The 19,679-nt window shown below is 46.6% G+C and overlaps 1 protein-coding gene across 1 annotated transcript; it reads right to left on the bottom strand.

The window, feature by feature from the left end:
- Nucleotides 1-574: 574 nt before the first annotated feature.
- Nucleotides 575-19,488, bottom strand: LOC123724555 (protein piccolo-like). Its single transcript, XM_045688727.1, has 6 exons — nt 18,553-19,488; nt 16,447-17,406; nt 5,255-6,223; nt 3,633-4,202; nt 1,416-3,005; nt 575-1,255 (listed from the first exon to the last, which is right to left on the bottom strand). Exons 1-6 carry the CDS (start codon nt 19,486-19,488, stop codon nt 575-577), a joined length of 5,706 nt encoding a protein of 1,901 aa, XP_045544683.1.
- Between the last annotated feature and the right edge of the window lie 191 nt (nt 19,489-19,679).

Genomic DNA, 19,679 nt, shown 5'->3' with positions numbered 1-19,679 from the left:
CTGTACTTGAGGCAGGGGCTGTGTAGCCAGCTGTTCCCATGCAGGCATTTGATTTTCTGGCTGCTGTAAAGGTTGAACAGTTTCGTTCTGCTTGGTTGTAGGTGTCGCTGATTGCTCCACTGACTTTTGAACAATTGCAGGTTTCTGGTTGTCAATTGAGATCTCAATAGATGAAGCCTCTTTTTTTAGTGGGGTGTGAACTGTTGAAGTGTCTTTTGTTTTGGGTGAACCTGGAATGGGGGCCTTTTTGTTCTGTATTGCAGCAGGAGCTTGGACCTCTTTAGTTTCTTCTGCTCCCAAAGGTGGGGCTTCCTTCTTCAGAGGTAAACCAGATGGAACAGCCTCTTTATCTTGTGTTGAATCTGGTTTTGGGGCCACCTTTCTGTCTGGTGACCCTGGCAGTATAGGTTCCTTCTTCTTTTGGGGTGAGGCTGGGGATGGTGCCTCCTTGGTGAGAGGTGAAGCACGGACCTCCTTGGAGAATGGTAAAAAAGGAGTCGGTGCCTCCTTGATGAGAGGGGAGGCAGTAGTTTGTTCCTCCTTGGTGAGAGAGGAGGCAGAAGTTGGTTCCTCCTTAGCGAGAGCTGAGGCAGGAGTTAGTGCCTCCTTGATGATAAGGGGAGGCAGTAGTTGGTTCCTCCTTGGTGAGAGAGGAGGCAGTAGTTTGTTCCTCCTTGGTGAGAGCTGCGGCAGGAGATGGTTCCTCCTTGGTGAGAGGGGAGGCAGTAGTTTGTTCCTCCTTGGTGAGAGAGGAGGCAGTAGTTTGTTCCTCCTTGGTGAGAGCTGAGGCAGGAGTTGGTTCCTCCTTGGTGAGAGCTGCAGCAGGAGATGGTTCCTCCTTGGTGAGATCTGAGGCAGGTGTTGGTGCCTCCTTGATGAGAGAGGCAGAAACCTTATTGACAGGTAAAGCTGGGATCGGGACTTCATTCACAAGGGACACACCTGGTGCAGGATCCTTTTTCTTTTGTGGTGACATTTTGGATGAGGCTGGCAATCGAGCCTCCTTTTGTGGTGCAGCAAGTGTGGTTGTCTCCTCTTTTTGGAGTGTAGGGGTGTTCTTCGGCTGATCTGCAGCAGGTATGGTAGTCTCCTTTTCCTTTTGAAATTCAGCAGATGCAGCATCCTCCTTTTGAGGAGCAACAGGTGTAGAGACCTTGCTGGGCAAGGGTTGGGGTTTCATCATGGGAGGTCCTGGGGGTTCCATTCCGCCATGTGCTCTCTGCATCTGGCAGTTCAGACACAGCCATTCCTTCATCTGGAAAAAAGTAAAAGTATAATTTTTTTAAACAGTGTAAACTATAATAATAAAACTGAAAATGACAGACCGTATGCCCAATGCATATATCTGAAAATATTTAAACAAAAACTTACAGAAATTCCTACCTGCTTACTATAATACTTGCATTTTTACTAACCTCTGTAACATGTGGCATAGGGTTAAATCCACAGAGATTGCAGACAGTGTTCTTGCATTCGGTGCAGGTGTTGTAGTTGGGAGGATCCTTGGAGTCCATATTGAGATCCACCTTGCAGAGTGGACAGGTGAACTGGCCTGCTTTGGGAGCTGGTTGGGATGATGCTCCTCCCTTTGGAGGATCTGATGGGGGTTTGTCCACTTTGGCCTGTACTGATGGGGGGACCTTGGCCTGCTGGATTTGCTCTGCTTTCTTCTCATCTGCTTTCTGAACACCAGGTGGTTTGGTCTCCTTTGCAGGGGACATCTTGGGAGAGGCCTGGGCTGCTGCAGACACCTTTGGGGAAGCTGGCGGTATGAAGCGGGGCTCCTCATGAACAGCTGAGGTGATCAAAGTGGAAGCAGAACTGAAGATGGAGGAGCTAAAGCCAAACATCTTCCCAGACACTGACTCTTCAGGCTTTGAGGGGAAAGATTCAGATTTAGCACCACCAAAGCCAAATAAGTCTCCTAACTCATCATTGGGGAGTTGCTGTGTGGCTGGGATGGCACTACTCTGCCTACGCGCAGGGCGAGGCTGCTGTGGTGGTTTTGGTGGTTCTGATGTTCTCCGGTTCCCCTGTGGTGCCTTCTGAGCAGGCACTGGGCTTGCATGTTTTTGAGTGTCTGCTGCTTTAGCAGCTTCAGCTTTTGATAAATCAGGCTCTGATTTTGGTGCCCCTGCTGAGGGCTGCTGAGGCTGTTCTTGTTGTTTTGGAGTCTGCTGTTGTTGAGGTTGCTGGACAAGGGTTGGAGGTGGTTTGTCTACTGGCTTCTGGTCCTGCTGTGAAGCCACTGATGGAGAAATCTGCTTCTTCTGTGGCGAGCCTGGTTCTGGTGCGTTCTTCTCTTTCATTGAAGCAGGGGTCACGATTACCTTTTTGGCTGAGGCTGTAGTAGGGGCCACTTTTTGGGGACCAACTGGTGTGGGAGTCTCCTTCTTTTGAGGTGCAACAGGTGCAGACACCTTGGGGGAAGCTGGTGGTGTGGTGCGGGGCTCCTCCTGAACCGCTGACGTAATAAAAGTGGAGGCAGAGCTAAAAATGGAGGAGCCAAAGCCAAACATCTTCCCAGACACTGACTCTTCAGGCTTTGAGGAGGCAGACTGAGATTTAGGACCTCCAAAGCCAAATAAGCTTCCGGATTCCTGCTTGGGGGGTTGCTGTGAGGTTGGGATGGCACTACGCTGCCTACGCCCAGGGCTGGGATGCTGTGGTGGTTTCGGTGGTTCTGATGTTCTCCGATTCTCTAGAAGAGCCTTCTGAGCAAGCACAGGGCTGGCAGGTTTTTGAGTGTCTGCTGCTTTAGCAGCTTCAGCTTTTGATACTTCAGCTGCAGGGGGAATTGGTTTCCTTTGAGGGGAGCCTGGGGTTTGACTGTCTTTCTTAGCAGATGCAGCAGCTTTTGCAATATCCTTTTGGGCTGCGCTGGGTGTGACAGGGACTGTTTGAGGAGCAGACACCTTGTTGGGAGACGGTTTAATCATCGGGGGTTCTGGGGGTTCCATTCCACCAAGAGTTCTCTGCATCTGGCAGTTCAGACACAGCCACTCCTTCACCGGAAAGATCAATGTTGTGTTAGATACGTACTGTATACCCAGTTACCTGTTGGTATAATAGCTGGATAAAATCATTTCAAGGAATCTTCATAAATATATTGCTGAATATTTCCATGTGAATATACAGTCTGCATAAAACATGCCCAGTTATTGCTCTAAGTAACTTGCGTGAATATTATAGTTATAGTTGAATACAAATTTAGCATTTTGTGTAACTAAAGCAATTAATATCTGTGTGAACCTACTAGGCTGCTACAAAAATGACCCTGTCAATTAAACTTTGAATTGAATAAAATATTGTTTAAAAAAAGAACAAATATTGAACCTTTATTTAACTAGTCAGTTAAGAACAAACTCTTATTTACAATGACAGCCTACCCCAGCCAAATCCTAACTCGGACGACGCTGGACCAATTGTGCACCGCCCTATGGGACTCCCAATCACGGCCGGTTGTGATACAGCCTGGAATCTAACCAGGGTCTGTAGTGACGCCTCTAGGACTGAGATGCAGTGCCATAGACCGCTGCGCCACTTGGGAGCTCTGGTTAGCACAGGCAAATTGATAGAGTTGCCATAATTGTATTATGTTGAAATGAATTCAAAGAACTGTTATGTATTACCTCAGGAACGTTTGGCATGGGGTTGAATCCACAGAGGTTGCAGACAGTGTTCTTGCATTCAGTGCAGATGTTGTAGTTGGGAGGGTCCTTGGATCCCTTGTTGAGTTCCACCTTGCAGAGTGGACAGGTGGACTGGCCTGCTTTAGGAGCTGGTTGGGAGGTCTCCTTTGCAGGGGGCATCTTGGGAGAGGCCTGGGCTGCTGCAGTCACCTTGGGAGAAGCTGGAGGTGTGGTGCGGTGCTCATCCTGAACAGCTGAGGTGATCAACGTGGATGCAGAGCTGAAGATGGAGGAACCAAAGCCAAGCATCTTCCCAGACACAGAGTCTTCAGGCTTTGAGGGGGCAGGCTGAGAGGCTCGAGTCACTGGCTTCTTTTTGGGTGAAGCTGGTGCAGTGGCCACTTTATGGGGCCCAGATGATGTTGGAGTGTCTTTCTTTTGAGGAGCAGCAGGAGCTGAGACTTGGTTGGGTGAAGGTTTGGGTTTCATCATGGGATGTTCTGGATCTTCCATTCCTCCTAGTGCTCTCTGCATCTGACAGTTCAGGCACAGCCACATCCACTCCTTCACCTTAAACATTTTCACATTGTAAAAGGAATAAAGAATTGGATACATTTCTTATACAGCTCTTTCACGCATGATGGAAAGTAGCACAAGCAAATGTTTCTGCAGTGATATCATCAGACACTTCCCTTACTCTCTGGGAAATAAATTGTCCAGCACACTGTGATACATCATTCTTGCCGTTTTGAGCTTTAACATGACTTGCAATTTAAGTATTTGGTGTATTGCATACGTACCAAGCACATTGTAAAAGAAATGTATTGGAACCATCTGAAATTCAACTTCTATTCACTATAGGTCTAGTACCATGCTACTGTTGATAGAATTAATATAGGTCAAGAACAAATCAGGAAATTAAATAGTCATAACGACTTCACATGACACTTTGCATTGTCTCTCTTTTATAAAAGCCAGAAATTGTCAGTAAATGCAAATATACTAAAATCGCAAACTATTCATACAGGCTAAAACCTTATCACACTGGTTTTTCCTACCATATTTGTATGAGGAGTGACTAAACAAGTAATGAATAGACCAACTGTGCGATGTCTAAAAGTTATTTCTGGAACTGAAATACATTGATTGAAACAAATAGACTTTTCAAATCTAACAGATAACAATTTAATTTCAGAATGACTTCGATTTTCCTATGGATGATTTGTGTAGCGATTATTTATCTATCTGAACTTTTCTATGAAAGAGAGAGCCTTGTCTAAATAATATTATAAACTGGGTGGTTCAAGCCCTGAATGCTAATTGGCTGAAAGCTGTGGTATATCAGACCGTATACCATGGGTATGTCAAAACATGTATTTTTACTGCTCTAACTACATTGGTAACCAGTTTATAATAGCAATGGTGCACCTTGGGGGTTTGAGGTATATGGCCAAAACACAACGGCTAAGGGCTGTATCCAGGCACTCCACGTTGTGTTGTGCGTAAGAACAGCCCTTAGCCGTGGTATATTGGCCATATACCACACCCCCCCATGCCTTATTACTTAAATATAGCACTCATAATTAATTTACACAGTAATAAAGTGATTCTGGTTGTTTTACCTCAGAAACATTTGGCATGGGGTTAAATCCACAGAGGTTGCAGACAGTGTTCTTGCATTCGGTGCAGGTGTTGAAGTTGGGAGGATCCTTGGAGCCCTTGTTGAGTTCCACCTTGCAGAGTGGACAAGTAGATTGGCCTGCTTTGGGAGCTGGTTGGGAAGATGCTCCTCCCTTTGGAGGATCTGATGGGAGTTTGTCCACTTTGGCATGTACTGATGGGGGGACCTTGACCTGCTGGGGTTGCTCTGCTTTCTTCTCCTCTGCTCTCTGAGCAGCTGGTGGTTTGATCTCCTTTGCAGGGGGCATCTTAGGAGAGGCCTGGGCTGCTGCAGACACCTTGGGGGAAGCTGGCGGTGTGAAGCGGGGCTCATCCTGAACAGCTGAGGTGATCAAAGTGGATGCAGAGCTGAAGATAGAGGAGCCAAAGCCAAACATCTTCCCAGACACTGAGTCTTCAGGCTTTGAGGGGGCAGGCTGAGATTTTGCACCACCAAAGCCAAAGAAACCCCCTGACTGCTCTTTGGTGGGCGGGGCCTCTGGTGGCACAGCTTTGGCAGGAGAGGCTCCACTTTTTGGAAGCTGTTGCTGAGGCTTCCCAGGCTCCTGCTGTGTAGATGGGGTGGCATTACTCTGCTTAAGCCCAGGTTGGCCTGGCTGCTCTGGTGGTTTCTGAAGCCCTGATGCTCTCCGGTTCTCCTGTAGTGTCTTCTGAGCAGGAGCTGAACTGCCAGGTTTCTGAGGGTCTGCTGCTTTAGCAACCTCTGTCTTGGGTGGCTGTGTTGCTGATGTAACAGGTTTCCTCTGGGGGGAGTCTGGTGTTGGAGTGTCTTTCTTTTGGGGTGTGGTGGGTGGGACAGTGGTCTTCTGAGGTGCAGATCCGTTGTTGGGAGAAGGTTGGGGTTTTATCATGGGAAGTCCTGGGGATTCCATTCTCTTCATCTGGCAGTTCAAACACAGCCACTCATTCACCTGAAGGAAAACATCATTGTTAAGATGGTCAAATAACATGATACTACATGGTTCAATATCATCTAGTAACCTGATTCCATGTTCAACATAATCAGTAAACAAAAAGCAGTGTTCCTTTCTGCTAATAAACACCTTCATGAAAACATTCACTATGTTCTGTGTCTGTCATCATGAGTTAGTTTTAAGTCTTTGTAGAGGAGCCCAAGCTGATTTTGAATTCTAGTTGCCACTAAACATCAGTAACAAGACATTGCTACTGTGTTGTGTTGAAGCTAAGATGGTTTAAATTCCTGTCAGTGTCCTCAAGGAAATTCAAGTATGAAATTAACTATTAGAGAAGACAGCGTTCACCCATTGTGTAAAATAAATTCGTAATTATTTAATATTCGCTAATTACACCTTTTTGGGTAATTAAGCAATTATTGATTGATATTATTATACTGTAGCCATTAGCCAATAGTACTCAGAGTAAATACTCTATGTTGTTTACACAAGAGGCTATACCTTAGCGTAATTCTGAGACTGTCACTTAGGAGGGAGCTGATCACCAGCCTTAAAATGTCTTTTTTTTATGAAATGTTTTATTTCACCTTTATTTAACCAGGTAGGCCAGTTGAGAACAAGTTCTTATTTACAACTGCAACCTAGCCAAGATAAAGCAAAGCAGTGCGACAAAAACAACAACACAGTTACACATGGGATAAACAAACGTACAGTCAATAACACAATAGAAAAGTCTATATACATTGTGTGCAAATGTAGTAAGATTAGGGAGGAAAGGCAACAGGCCATAGTGGCAAAATAATTACAATTTAGCATTAACACTGGAGTGATAGTTTTGCAGATGATGACGTGCAAGTAGAGATACTGGGGTGCAAAAGAGCAAAAATGAACAACAAAATGGGGATGAGGTAGTTGGGTGTGCTATTTACAGATGGGATGTGTATAGGTGCAGTGATCGGTAAGCTGCTCTGACAGCTGATGCTTAAAGTTAGTGAGGGAGATATAAGTCTCCAGCTTCAGTGATTTTTGCAATTCGTTCCAGTAATTGGCAGCAGAGAACTGAAAGGAAAGGCGGCCAAAAGAGGAGTTGGCTTTGGGGATGACCAGTGAAATATACCTGCTGGAGCGCGTGCTATGAGTGGGTGTTGCTATGGTGACCAGTGAGCTGAGATAAGGCGGGGCTTTACCTAGCAAAGACTTATAGATGACCTGGAGCCAGTGGGTTTGGCGACGAATATGAAGCGAGGGCCAGCCAACGAGAGCATACAGGTTGCAGTGGTGGGTAGTATATGGGGCTTTGGTGACAAAATGGATGGCACTGTGATAGACTACATCCAATTTGCTGAGTAGAGTGTTGGAGGCTATTTTGTAAATGACATCGCCGAAGTCAAGGATCGGTAGGATAGTCCGTTTTACGAGGGTATGTTTAGCAGCGTGAGTGAAGGCTGCTTTGTTGCGAAATAGGAAGCTGATTCTAGATGAAATTCTGAAGATGATTAATGTGAGTCTGGAAGGAGAGTTTACAATCTAACCAGACACCTAGGTATTTGTAGTTGTCCACATAATCTAAGTCAGAACCGTCCAGAGTAGTGATGCTAGTCGGACGGGCGAATGCAGGCAGTGATCGGTTGAAGAGGATGCATTTAGTTTTACTAGCATTTAAGAGCAGTTGTAGGCCACGGAAGGAGTGTTGTATGGCATTGAAGCTCGTCTGGAGGGTTGTTAACACAGTGTCCAAAGATGGGCCAAAAGTATACATAATGGTGTCGTCTGCGTAGAGGTGGATCAGAGAATCACCAGCAGCAAGAGCGGCATCATTGATGTATACAGAGAAGAGAGTCGGCCCAAGAATTGAACCCTGTGGCACCTCCATAGAGACTGCCAGAGGTCCGGACAATAGGCCCTCTGATTTGACACACTGAACTCTATCTGAGATATAGTTGGTGAACCAGGCGAGGCAGTCATTTGAGAAACCAAGGCTGTTGAGTCTGCCGATAAGAATGGGGTGATTGACAGAGTCGAAAGCTTTGGCCAGGTCGATGAAGGCGGCTGCACAGTACTGTCTTTTATCGATGGCGGTTATGATATCGTTTAGGACCTTAAGCATGGCTGAGGTGCATCCATGACAAGCTCGGAAACCAGATTGCATAGCGGAGACGGTATGGTGGGATTCGAAATGGTCAGTGATCTGTTTGTTAACTTGGCTTTCAAAGACTTTAGAAAGGCAGGGCAGGATAGATATAGGTCTGTAACAGTTTGGGTCTAGAGTGTCTCCCCCCTTTGAAGAGGGGGGATGACCGCGGCAGCTTTCCAATCTTTAGGGACAATATGACAGAGAGGTTGAACAGGCTAGTAATAGGAGTTGCAACAATTGCAGCAGATAATTTTAGAAAAAGAGGGTCCAGATTGTCTAGCCCAGCTGATTTGTAGTGGTCCAGATTTTGCAGCTCTTTCAGAACATCAGCTGTCTGGATTTGGGTGAGCGGGGGGGGGGGTCTTGGGCAAGTTGATGCGGGAGGTGCAGAGCTGTTGGCTGGGGTAGGGGTAGCCAGGTGGAAAGTATAGCCAGCCGTAGAAAAATGCTTATTGAAATTCGCGATTATTGTAGATTGATCGGTGGTGATCGTTTCCTAGCCTCAGTGCAGTGGGCAGCTGGGAGGAGGTCACTGAGAAAGAAAATCACGTCACTGAAGTAGTGAAGAAAGACTTGGGAGATTGAAAGCAGCAGTCTTGAGGTGAGCGCAGGTAGCTTACTATTAAGAGTTCATGGGACATAGCTGGAGGGCCTAGCGATATATTGTCGCATGATCTGGTCATGTGTGAACTTCACAAACGATTCATATTCTCCACTCCAGTGTCCCAAAACTTTGGCGAATTTGTGCTACAGGATGCAAATTTCTGTTTGAAAAAGCTCGCCTTTGCTTTCCTAACTGACTGTGTATATTGGTTCCTAACTTCCCTGAAAAGTTGCATATCGCGGGGGCTTTTCGATGCTAATGCAGTACGCCACAGGATGTTTTTGTGCTGGTCAAGGGCAGTCAAGTCTGGAGTGAAACAAGGGCTATATCTGTTCTTAGTCATACATTTTTTTAATGGGGCATGCTTATTTAAGATGGTGAGGAAAACACTTAAAAAATAACCAGACATCCTCTACTGACGGGATGAGGTCAATATCCTTCCAGGTCGATTATGTGTCCTACATAGCTCACTGCCTGCACTCACAATTCCAATGGTCCCTACTGTAAATAATAACAATAATAATAAGAATTGATTTGACATGCAAACAGTATTCAGACCCCTTGACTTTATTCACATTTTATTACGTTACAGACTTATTCTAAAATGGATACAATTGTTTCTTTCCCCTCATCAATCTAAACACAATTCCCCATAATAACAAAGCAAAAAAAGGTTTGTACATTTTTTTACAAATGTATAAAAAAAAAATTATGAAATATCACATTTACAGAATTATTCAGACCCTTTACTCAGTACTTTGTTAAAGATCCATTGGCAGCGATTAAAGCCTTGAGACTTATATGGTATGACGCTACAAGCTTGGCACACCTGTATTTGGGGAGTTTCTCCCATTATTCTCTGCAGATCCTCTCATGCTCTTTCAAATTGGATGGGGAGCATCGCTGCACAGCTATTCTTTGGTCTCTCCAGAGATGTTCGATCGGGTTCAAGTCCGGGCTCTGGCTGAGCCACTCAAGGACATTCAGAGACTTGTACCGAAGCCACTTCTGCGTTGTCTTGACTGTGTGCTTAGGGTCGTTGTCTTGTTGGAAAGTGAACTTTCACCCCAGTCTGAGGTCCTGAGCGCTCTGGAGCAGGTTTTCATCAAGAATCTCTCTTTACTTTGCTTCGTTCATCTTTCCCTCATTTCTGACTAGTCTCTAAGTCCCTGTAGCTGAAAAACATCCCCACAGCATAATGCTGCAGGTTTCCTCCAGATGTGACACTTGGCATTCAGGCCAAAGAGTTCAATCTTGATTTCATCAGACCAGAGAATCTTGTTTCTCATGGTCTGAGAGTCTTTGGCAAACTCCAAGCAGGCTGTCAAGTGCCTTTTACTGAGGTGTTGCTTCACTCTACCATAAAGGCCTGATTGGTGGAGTGCTGCAGAGATGGTTGCCCTTCAGGAAGGTTCTCCCATCTCCACAGAGGAATTCTGGAGCTTTGTCAGAGTGACCATCGGGTTCTTGGTCTCCTCCCTGACCAAGGCCCTTCTCCCCTGATTGCTCAGTTTGGTCGGGCAGGCCAGCTCTAGTAAGAGTCTTGGTGGTTCCAAACTTCATCCATTTAAGAATGATGGAGGCCACTATGTTCTTGGGGACCTTCAATGCTGCAGACATTTTTGGTACCCTTCCCCAGATCTGTGCCTCAACACAATCCTGTCTTGGAGCTCTACGGAAAATTCCTTCGACCTCATGGCTTGGTTTTTGCTCTGACATGCATTGTCAGCTGTGAGACCTTATATAGACAGGTGTGTGCCTTTCTAAATCATGTCCAATCAATTGAATTTACCACAGATGGACTCCAATCAAGTTGTAGAAACATCTCAAGGATGATCAATGGAAACAGGATGCACATGAGCTCAATTTCGAGTCTCATAGCAAAGGGGCTGAATACTTATGTAAATAAGGTATTTCTGTTTTCTATTTTTAATGAATTTGCAAACATTCCTAAAAAAATCTGTTTTCACTTTGTCATTATGGGTTATTGTGTGTAGATTGATGAGGATTTTTTTATTTAATCAATTTTTGAATACTTTCCGAATGCACTGTATATACTGCTTTTCTAGACATCCAAAGCACTTTACATAGCAAGGGGGAAGCTCACTTCAAAGCTCACTTCAAAGGCAAGCCAGCAGTGGGATACTGTAAATGGTCAGAGGGCCATCAGGTCTCCATACATGAACTTGGTGTTTTGATCTTTTTATCTGCTCTCTGATAGTGATACCGCCCTCCTGAAGGAAGCACATAATGCAGGCTATCAGACCAAAGGCCACTTGTGGAAAAGTTTACCATACCTCCCACTGCCTCCTGTAATGGTATGAGGCCTCTGTGATGGTAAGAGAGTCACAGGTCTGCATAAAGCAATGATAACATTAACTGATCTTATCACCTCTAAGAAATGTGGTGTTTACCAAGTCACAGGTGAAACTATTCTCAGTTTCTCCTTATGGTGCTGCAGTGACTGTCAGATCAAACAGCAGGTTGACGTTTATTGTCATGAGTTTTGTCCTGAAGGCAGAAATTAGCGACTTTCACCTAGATAGGCCAGGTGCAAAGTAAAAATTCATGAAAACGAAAATGTGCTTTTTGGTCTTCATTTAAGGTTAGGGTTAGGCATTAGGGTTAGCAGTGTAGTTAAGGTTAGGGTTAAGGTTAGGGTTAGGTTTAAAATCAGATTTTATGACTTTGTGGCTGTGCTAGCTAGTGACCACGCTGCAGAGCTGCCTCCAGAACAAGATTCATTATGAAAAACGCTAACCTGCGATCAAACACCTAAATGATCTCAATCACAGTAGTGGGTCTATATAATCAACCCACTCTACTCACAAACATAGCAAGCTCTCCATTCTGAAGATTACCAGTGTAGGCCATTATCATGAGCCTATACCGACATCACGTGAGATCAAGTGGCCTTGGACTGTCCTTGCCAATCTACCCTACAAACAGTATGCATTGAATTACAGAGTCAAGTGTCAAGTCCTTTTGTGCTGGAGATAACCTAGAAGATGGAGCGTCCATTTAGAGCACCACCCAACATGGTGTTCCCTGACATCGTAGCTCAGCCTGGGGATAAAAAGGCTGTATCTACAGCAGCTTTCAACCTATCACAAACACGTGTCATTACCGCGCCAGCATGGATTTAGCTGTGAATATCTCACTAAAACCATTATGCTGAATGCATCTCTATCAGAAACCATCACAAAGCATGTCAGTGAGGGTATAAGATGCAATCACAGCCAGGCATTGGGGAACCCAGCACAGTGGTCTGGAATTACACTTGAAGGTGTGTGTTTGCTTTGGTTATAAGCTTTGGGTCAGAATAGTGTCTCTGGAGCGATAATATATAATTGTGTGCATTCACCAGATTGATTATTGTGCTACAGCCTTGCATCCGTCTGTACACAGTGAAGCAAGACTAGCTTTACTCTGCTCCAATGAACATTGATGATGAGAGATTTGACAGAATGACTCATTAAGCAAGCCAGTTAAAACTCTCTTAGAGATAATCATATCCTAAAAATAGCTTGCTTTATAACCATCATGTACACCAGAGTGCATCTGAGTGGCAGTGATAATATGTTCCGGAACTCCAATTTGAGCAGCAGCAGTTGAAAAATGAGCTCCTACAAATATTGGAATTTACATGGTTTTTAGAGTGAAGTACATCGGAAAAAAGCAAAAGAAAACTGCAAGACTGAATAGGAGAAAAAACAAGCAACAAACAAAGAAGATAGGCTTTTGAAATATAACTATTTTTCATAAAATTGTAGTTATCTTAGCTAGCTGAATTGTTTACCAGTTGCTAAGCAGTTGCTAGGGACTCTTTTGGAAGAAGCTAGCTAGCTAACGAAGAACAACAAAGAATATCTAGTTAACAGAAGAAAAGAAAGAGAAAATCAGGACAGAAGAAAAAGGATATCAAAGTGAAACAGTTCTCTAAAGACACAAGAGACAATAATACAAGAAACAACACTTCTGTAGCTTGTCAACTATGTGTCTGTCTATCCCTGTTCTCTCCCCTCTGCACAGGCCATACAAACGCTTCACACCGCGTGGCCGCTGCCACTCTAACCTGGTGGTCCCAGCGCGCACGACCCACGTGGAGTTCCAGGTCTCCGGCAGCCTCTGGAACTGCCGGTCTGCAGCCAACAAGGCTGAGTTCATCTCAGCCTATGCTACCCTCCAGTCCCTCGACTTCCTGGCGCTGACGGAAACATGGATTACCACAGATAACACTGCTACTCCTACTGCTCTCTCTTCGTCTGCCCACGTGTTCTCGCATACCCCTAGAGCATCGAGCCAGCGGGGTGGTGGCACTGGAATCCTCATCTCTCCCAAGTGGACATTCTCTCTTTCTCCCCTGACCCATCTGTCTATCTCCTCATTTGAATTCCATGCTGTCACAGTTACCAGCCCTTTCAAGATTAACATCCTTATCATTTATCGCCCTCCAGGTTCCCTTGGAGAGTTCATCAATGAGCTTGACGCCTTGATAAGTTCCTTTCCTGAGGATGGCTCACCTCTCACAGTTCTGGGTGACTTTAACCTCCCCACGTCTACCTTTGACTCATTCCTCTCTGCCTCCTTCTTTCCACTCCTCTCCTCTTTTGACCTCACCCTCTCACCTCCCCCCCCAACTCACAAGGCAGGCAATACGCTTGACCTCATCTTTACTAGATGCTGTTCTTCCACTAATCTCATTGCAACTCCCCTCCAAATCTCCGACCACTACCTTGTATCCTTTTCCCTCTTGCTCTCATCCAACACTTCTCACTCTGCCCCTACTCGGATGGTATTGCGCCGTTCCAACCTTCGCTCTCTCTCTCCCGCTACTCTCTCCTCTTCCATCCTATCATCTCTTCCCTCTGCTCAAACCTTCTCCAACCTATCTCCTGATTCTGCCTCCTCAACCCTCCTCTCCTCCCTTTCTGCATCCTTTGATTTTCTCTGTCCCCTATCCTCCAGGCCGGCTCGGTCCTCCCCTCCTGCTCCGTGGCTCGACGACTCACTACGAGCTCACAGAACAGGGCTCCGGGCAGCCGAGCGGAAATGGAGGAAAACTCGCCTCCCCTGCGGACCTGGCATCCTTTCACTCCCTCCTCTCTACATTCTCCTCTTCTGTCTCTGCTGCTAAAGCCACTTTCTACCACTCTAAATTCCAAGCATCTGCCTCTAACCCTAGGAAGCTCTTTGCTACCTTCTCCTCCCTTCTGAATCCTCCTCCCCCTCCCCCCTCCTCCCTCTCTGCGGATGACTTCGTCAACCATTTTGAAAAGAAGGTTGACGATATCCGATCCTCGTTTGCTAAGTCAAACGACACCACTGGTCCTGCTCACACTGCCCTACCCTGTGCTTTGACCTCTTTCTCCCCTCTCTCTCCAGATGAAATCTCGCGTCTTGTGACGGCCGGCCGCCCAACAACCTGCCCACTTGACCCTATCCCCTCCTCTCTTCTCCAGACCATTTCCGGAGACCTTCTCCCCTTCCTCACCTCGCTCATCAACTCATCCTTGACCGCTGGCTACGTCCCTTCCGTCTTCAAGAGAGCGAGAGTTGCACCCCTTCTGAAAAAAACCTACACTCGATCCCTCCGATGTCAACAACTACAGACCAGTATCCCTTCTTTCTTTTCTCTCTAAAACTCTTGAACGTGCCGTCCTTGGCCAGCTCTCCTGCTATCTCTCTCAGAATGACCTTCTTGATCCTAATCAGTCAGGTTTCAAGACTGGGCATTCAACTGAGACTGCTCTTCTCTGTGTCACGGAGGCTCTCCGCACTGCTAAAGCTAACTCTCTCTCCTCTGCTCTCATCCTTCTAGACCTATCTGCTGCCTTTGATACTGTGAACCATCAGATCCTCCTCTCCACCCTCTCCGAGTTGGGCATCTCCGGCACGGCCCACGCTTGGATTGCGTCCTACCTGACAGGTCGCTCCTACCAGGTGGCGTGGCGAGAATCTGTCTCCGCACCATGCGCTCTCACCACTGGTGTCCCCCAGGGCTCTGTTCTAGGCCTCTCCTATTCTCGCTATACACCAAGTCACTTGGCTCTGTCATATCCTCACATGGTCTCTCCTATCATTGCTATGCAGACGACACACAATTAATCTTCTCCTTTCCCCCCTTCTGATAACCAGGCGGCGAATCGCATCTCTGCATGTCTGTCAGACATATCAGTGTGGATGACGGATCACCACCTCAAGCTGAACCTCGGCAAGACGGAGCTGCTCTTCCTCCCGGGGAAGGACTGCCCGTTCCATGATCTCGCCATCACGGTTGACAACTCCCTTGTTTCCTCCTCCCAGAGTGCTAAGAACCTTGGCGTGATCCTGGACAACACCCTGTCGTTCTCCACTAACATCAAGGCGGTGACCCGATCCTGTAGGTTCATGCTCTACAACATTCGCAGAGTACGACCCTGCCTCACACAGGAAGCGGCGCAGGTCCTAATCCAGGCACTTGTCATCTCCCGTCTGGATTACTGCAACTCGCTGTTGGCTGGGCTCCCTGCCTGTGCCATTAAACCCCTACAACTCATCCAGAACACCGCAGCCCGTCTGGTGTTCAACCTTCCCAAGTTCTCTCACGTCACCCCGCTCCTCCGCTCTCTCCACTGGCTTCCAGTTGAAGCTCGCATCCGCTACAAGACCATGGTGATTGCCTACGGAGTTGTGAAGGGAACGGCACCTCCATACCTTCAGGCTCTGATCAGGCCCTACACCCAAACAAGGGCACTGCGTTCATCCACCTCTGGCCTGCTGGCCCCCCTACCTCTGAGGAAGCACAGTTCCCGCTCAGCCCAGTCAAAACTGTTCGCTGCTCTGACACCCCAATGGTGGAACAAGCTCCCTCACGACGCCAGGACAGCGGAGTCAATCACCACCTTCCGGAGACACCTGAAACCCCACCTCTTTAAGGAATACCTAGGATAGGATAAAGTAATCCTTCTAACCCCCCCCCTTAAAAGATTTAGATGCACTATTGTAAAGTGGTTGTTCCACTGGATATCATAAGGTGAATGCACCAATTTGTAAGTCGCTCTGGATAAGAGCGTCTGCTAAATGACTTAAATGTAATGTAAATGTAATAATGTAGACCTTACCCACTAATCACTGTGTAGAATTCAGAACTTAGTGTGACGTGGGGCCTGTTTACATTACCCTTTCTGAAACCCAGTCTCTGGCTCAACGCATGATCGATTGCATAATTGTGAGATTTAACAGCTTGTAGTAAAGTGGTGGCAGCTAATTCATATTACCTAGCATTATATTGCACTATATTGACGCAGTAATTTTTGAAGGGATTGTGACAGCGAAATAGCATCTTCTAAAATGTTATAGACACACCACAGCACCCATGGGTCTACATAGGTTAATGCCAGAATTGCCAGGGCATAGAAGGACTGTAGATGTGAAAATATTGTTATAATATTAATCAATAAATACAGCCACAGAGCAGTGAAAATGATACAGCCATCTTACCTCTGTAACGTTTGGCATGGGGTTAAATCCACAGAGGTTGCAGACAGTGTTCTTGCATTCTGTGCAGGTGTTGTAGTTGGGAGGGTCCTTGGAGCCCTTGTTGAGTTCCACCTTGCAGAGTGGACAGGTAGATTGGCCTGCTTTGGGAGCTGGTTGGGAGGATGCTGCTCCCTTTGGAGGCGCTGATGGGGGTTTGTCCACTTTGGCATGTACTGATGGGGGGATCTTGACCTGCTGGGGTTGCGCTGCTTTCTTCTCCTCTGCTTTCTGAGCAACAGGTGGTTTGGTCTCCTTTGCAGGGGGCATCTTGGGAGAGGCATGGGCTGCTGCAGTCACCTTGGGGGAAGCTGGCGGTGTGAAGCGGGGCTCATCCTGAACAGCTGAGGTGATCAAAGTGGATGCAGAGCTGAAGATAGAGGAGCCAAAGCCAAACATCTTCCCAGACACTGAGTCTTCAGGCTTTGAGGGGGCAGGCTGAGATTTTGCACCACCAAAGCCAAAGAAACCCCCTGACTGCTCTTTGGTGGGCGGGGCCTCTGGTGGCACAGCTTTGGCAGGAGAGGCTCCACTTTTTGGAAGCTGTTGCTGAGGCTTCCCAGGCTCCTGCTGTGTAGATGGGGTAGCATTACTCTGCTTAAGCCCAGGTTGGCCTGGCTGCTCTGGTGGTTTCTGAAGCCCTGATGCTCTCCGGTTCTCCTGTAGTGTCTTCTGAGCAGGAGCTGAACTGCCAGGTTTCTGAGGGTCTGCTGCTTTAGCAACCTCTGTCTTGGGTGGCTGTGTTGCTGATGTAACAGGTTTCCTCTGGGGGGAGTCTGGTGTTGGAGTGTCTTTCTTTTGGGGTGCAGGAGATGTAGAGGCTTTGTTGGGAGAAGGCTGGGGCTTCATCTTAGGGGGTCCAGGTGGGTAAGAGCCTCCGAGTGCTCTCTGCATCTGGCAGGTCAGACATAGCCACTCCTTACCCTGGAATAAAAATCATGGTTTAAACATCATATACTGATTTTCTTTAACAAAACATATCTGTGAACCATTATCATGATCAAGGTTTTTTTTCATGATCTATCTTTTTTTCTAAATTCATACTAGTTGTACATAATGAAGGTTATAATTTATTGTTCAAAATATGTGAATATTAGAATAACATTGTGTCTTTGTCTTTACATTACAGGCAGCTAACCTCCTACCATGTTAATGACTGTAGTGAGCATGCTGACTGAACTGTCACTAAATTAGATTACTCTCTTGAAGGAGCCTGCTAAGTGGTAACTAAAGTCAATATTCTGACTGATCAAATCAAGTTGGCCAGGCTCAATTATGTTCAATTCTCCACTGTACAAAAACATATCCAAATAGTTTGACATAGAATGGGATTCATAGTACAAATGCTACAAGGTGAACAAAGGTAAAAAATAAGATATTAGGCCTACTGTTAAATAACTGATAAATTACTAACAATATACAGAACCAGTGTCACGCCCTGACCTACTCTACCATAGAAAATCACATCTTACTACGGTCAGGACGTGACAACCAGTCAAAAGTTTGGAAACAAGGGTTTGTCTTTATTTTTAAAGAAAAAACCCAGAGAATGCCAAGAGTGTACAGCTGTCATTAAGGCAAAGGGTGGCTACTTTGAAGAATCTCAAATATAAAATATATTTTGATATATCTTTTTGGTTACTACATGATTCCATATGTGTTATTTCATAGTTTTGATGTCTTCACTATTATTCTAGAATGTAGAAAATAGTCCAAATAAAGAAAAACCCTTGAATGAGTAGGTGTGTCCAAACTTTTGACTGGTACTGTATACTTCAGCAATAAGGCCCGGGGGGTGTGGTATATGGCCAATATAACACGGCTAAGGGCTGTTCTTACGCACAACGCAACGCGGAGTGCCTAGTATATTGGCCATATATCACAAACCCCCGAGGAGCCTTATTGCTATTATAAACTGGTTACCAGAGTAATGACAGCAGTAAAACTAAACATTTTGTAATACCCGTGGTATATGGTCTGATATACCATGCCTTTCAGCCAATCAGAATTCAAGGGTCAAACCACTCAGTTTCTAATGTTAAATATATACTGGAATGAATCTCTACTTACACCCGAGTCAGGAGGACTGAAGCCACACAAGCTGCAGGCGACAGTCTTACACTGTGTGCAGGTGTTATGGTTGGGTGGCTCCTTGGTGTTCAGGTTGAGTCCAGTAGTGTTACACACTGGACACAGGGGTTTAGCTCCAGCCATAGGTCCAGCATTAGACTGAGTCCCAGGTTTACCAGAAGCCTGCTGCTGTGGTGTAGTCCTGGGGGAGCCCTGCTGCTGAGTCCCGGTCTTAGGGAACCCTTGTGGCTGAGCTCCAACCTTAGGGGACCCTTGCTGTTGTGGTCTACCCTTAGAAGGGGCTTGCTGTTGAGCTCCAACCTTAGGTGAACCTTGTTGTTGGGGTCCAACTTTAGTAGGAGCTTGATGTTGAGCCCCAACTTTATGTGAACCTTGCTGTTGGGGTCCACTTTTAGCAGGGGCTTGCTGTTTAGCTCCAACCTTAGGCGAACCTTGCTGTTGTGGTCCACACTTAGGAGCTTGTTGTTGAGCCCCAACCTTCGGTGACCATTGTTGTTGTGTTCCACCCTTAGCAGGAGCTTGCTGTTGAGCCCCTACTACAGGGGGAATCTTGTTGTGATCCAGCTTTAGGAGGTCCTTGCTGCTGGGGGGCTTGTTGTAGTCCTCCTTTACCAGGTCCTTCCTGTTGAGGTCCACCTTTATGAGGTCCTTGCTGTTGAGGTCCACCCTTATCAGGGGCTTCCTGTTGTGGTCCACCCTTAGCAGGGGATTGCTGTTTTGGTCCACCCTTAGTGGAGGCTTGCTGCCCGCTAGGTTTGTCTGCTTGACCAGCTTGGCCATTCCCCTGGAGCTGGGGTCCTCCCTGTTTAGGAGGTGCCTGGTCCTGTTTCCCATGTCCCTGCTGTGGGGCCTTCCGAGGGCCAGGGCCTGACCCAGGCTGCTGAGTGCCTGCTTTCTGTTTGTCCCCCTCCGCATTATCCCCAAACAGACTTCCTCTGACAGCAGAAGAGACGGAGCTGAGGGGTTCGCACCGCTTAAAAAGTTAGAGAACATGGCAGGTGCCTCCTTGCTGGACTCTACAGAGCTGCCTGAGTCAGAGCAGGAGCTGTCCTCTCTCTTCTCTCCTGCAGGGGCCTGGGGAGGAACTGGGGCTGGGAGCAGGGCAT

Source organism: Salmo salar, chromosome ssa10, assembly GCF_905237065.1.
Source record: "Salmo salar chromosome ssa10, Ssal_v3.1, whole genome shotgun sequence".
In the NCBI taxonomy this organism is placed as follows: domain Eukaryota; kingdom Metazoa; phylum Chordata; class Actinopteri; order Salmoniformes; family Salmonidae; genus Salmo; species Salmo salar.
This window is presented reverse-complemented; position numbering and strand designations above follow the sequence as displayed.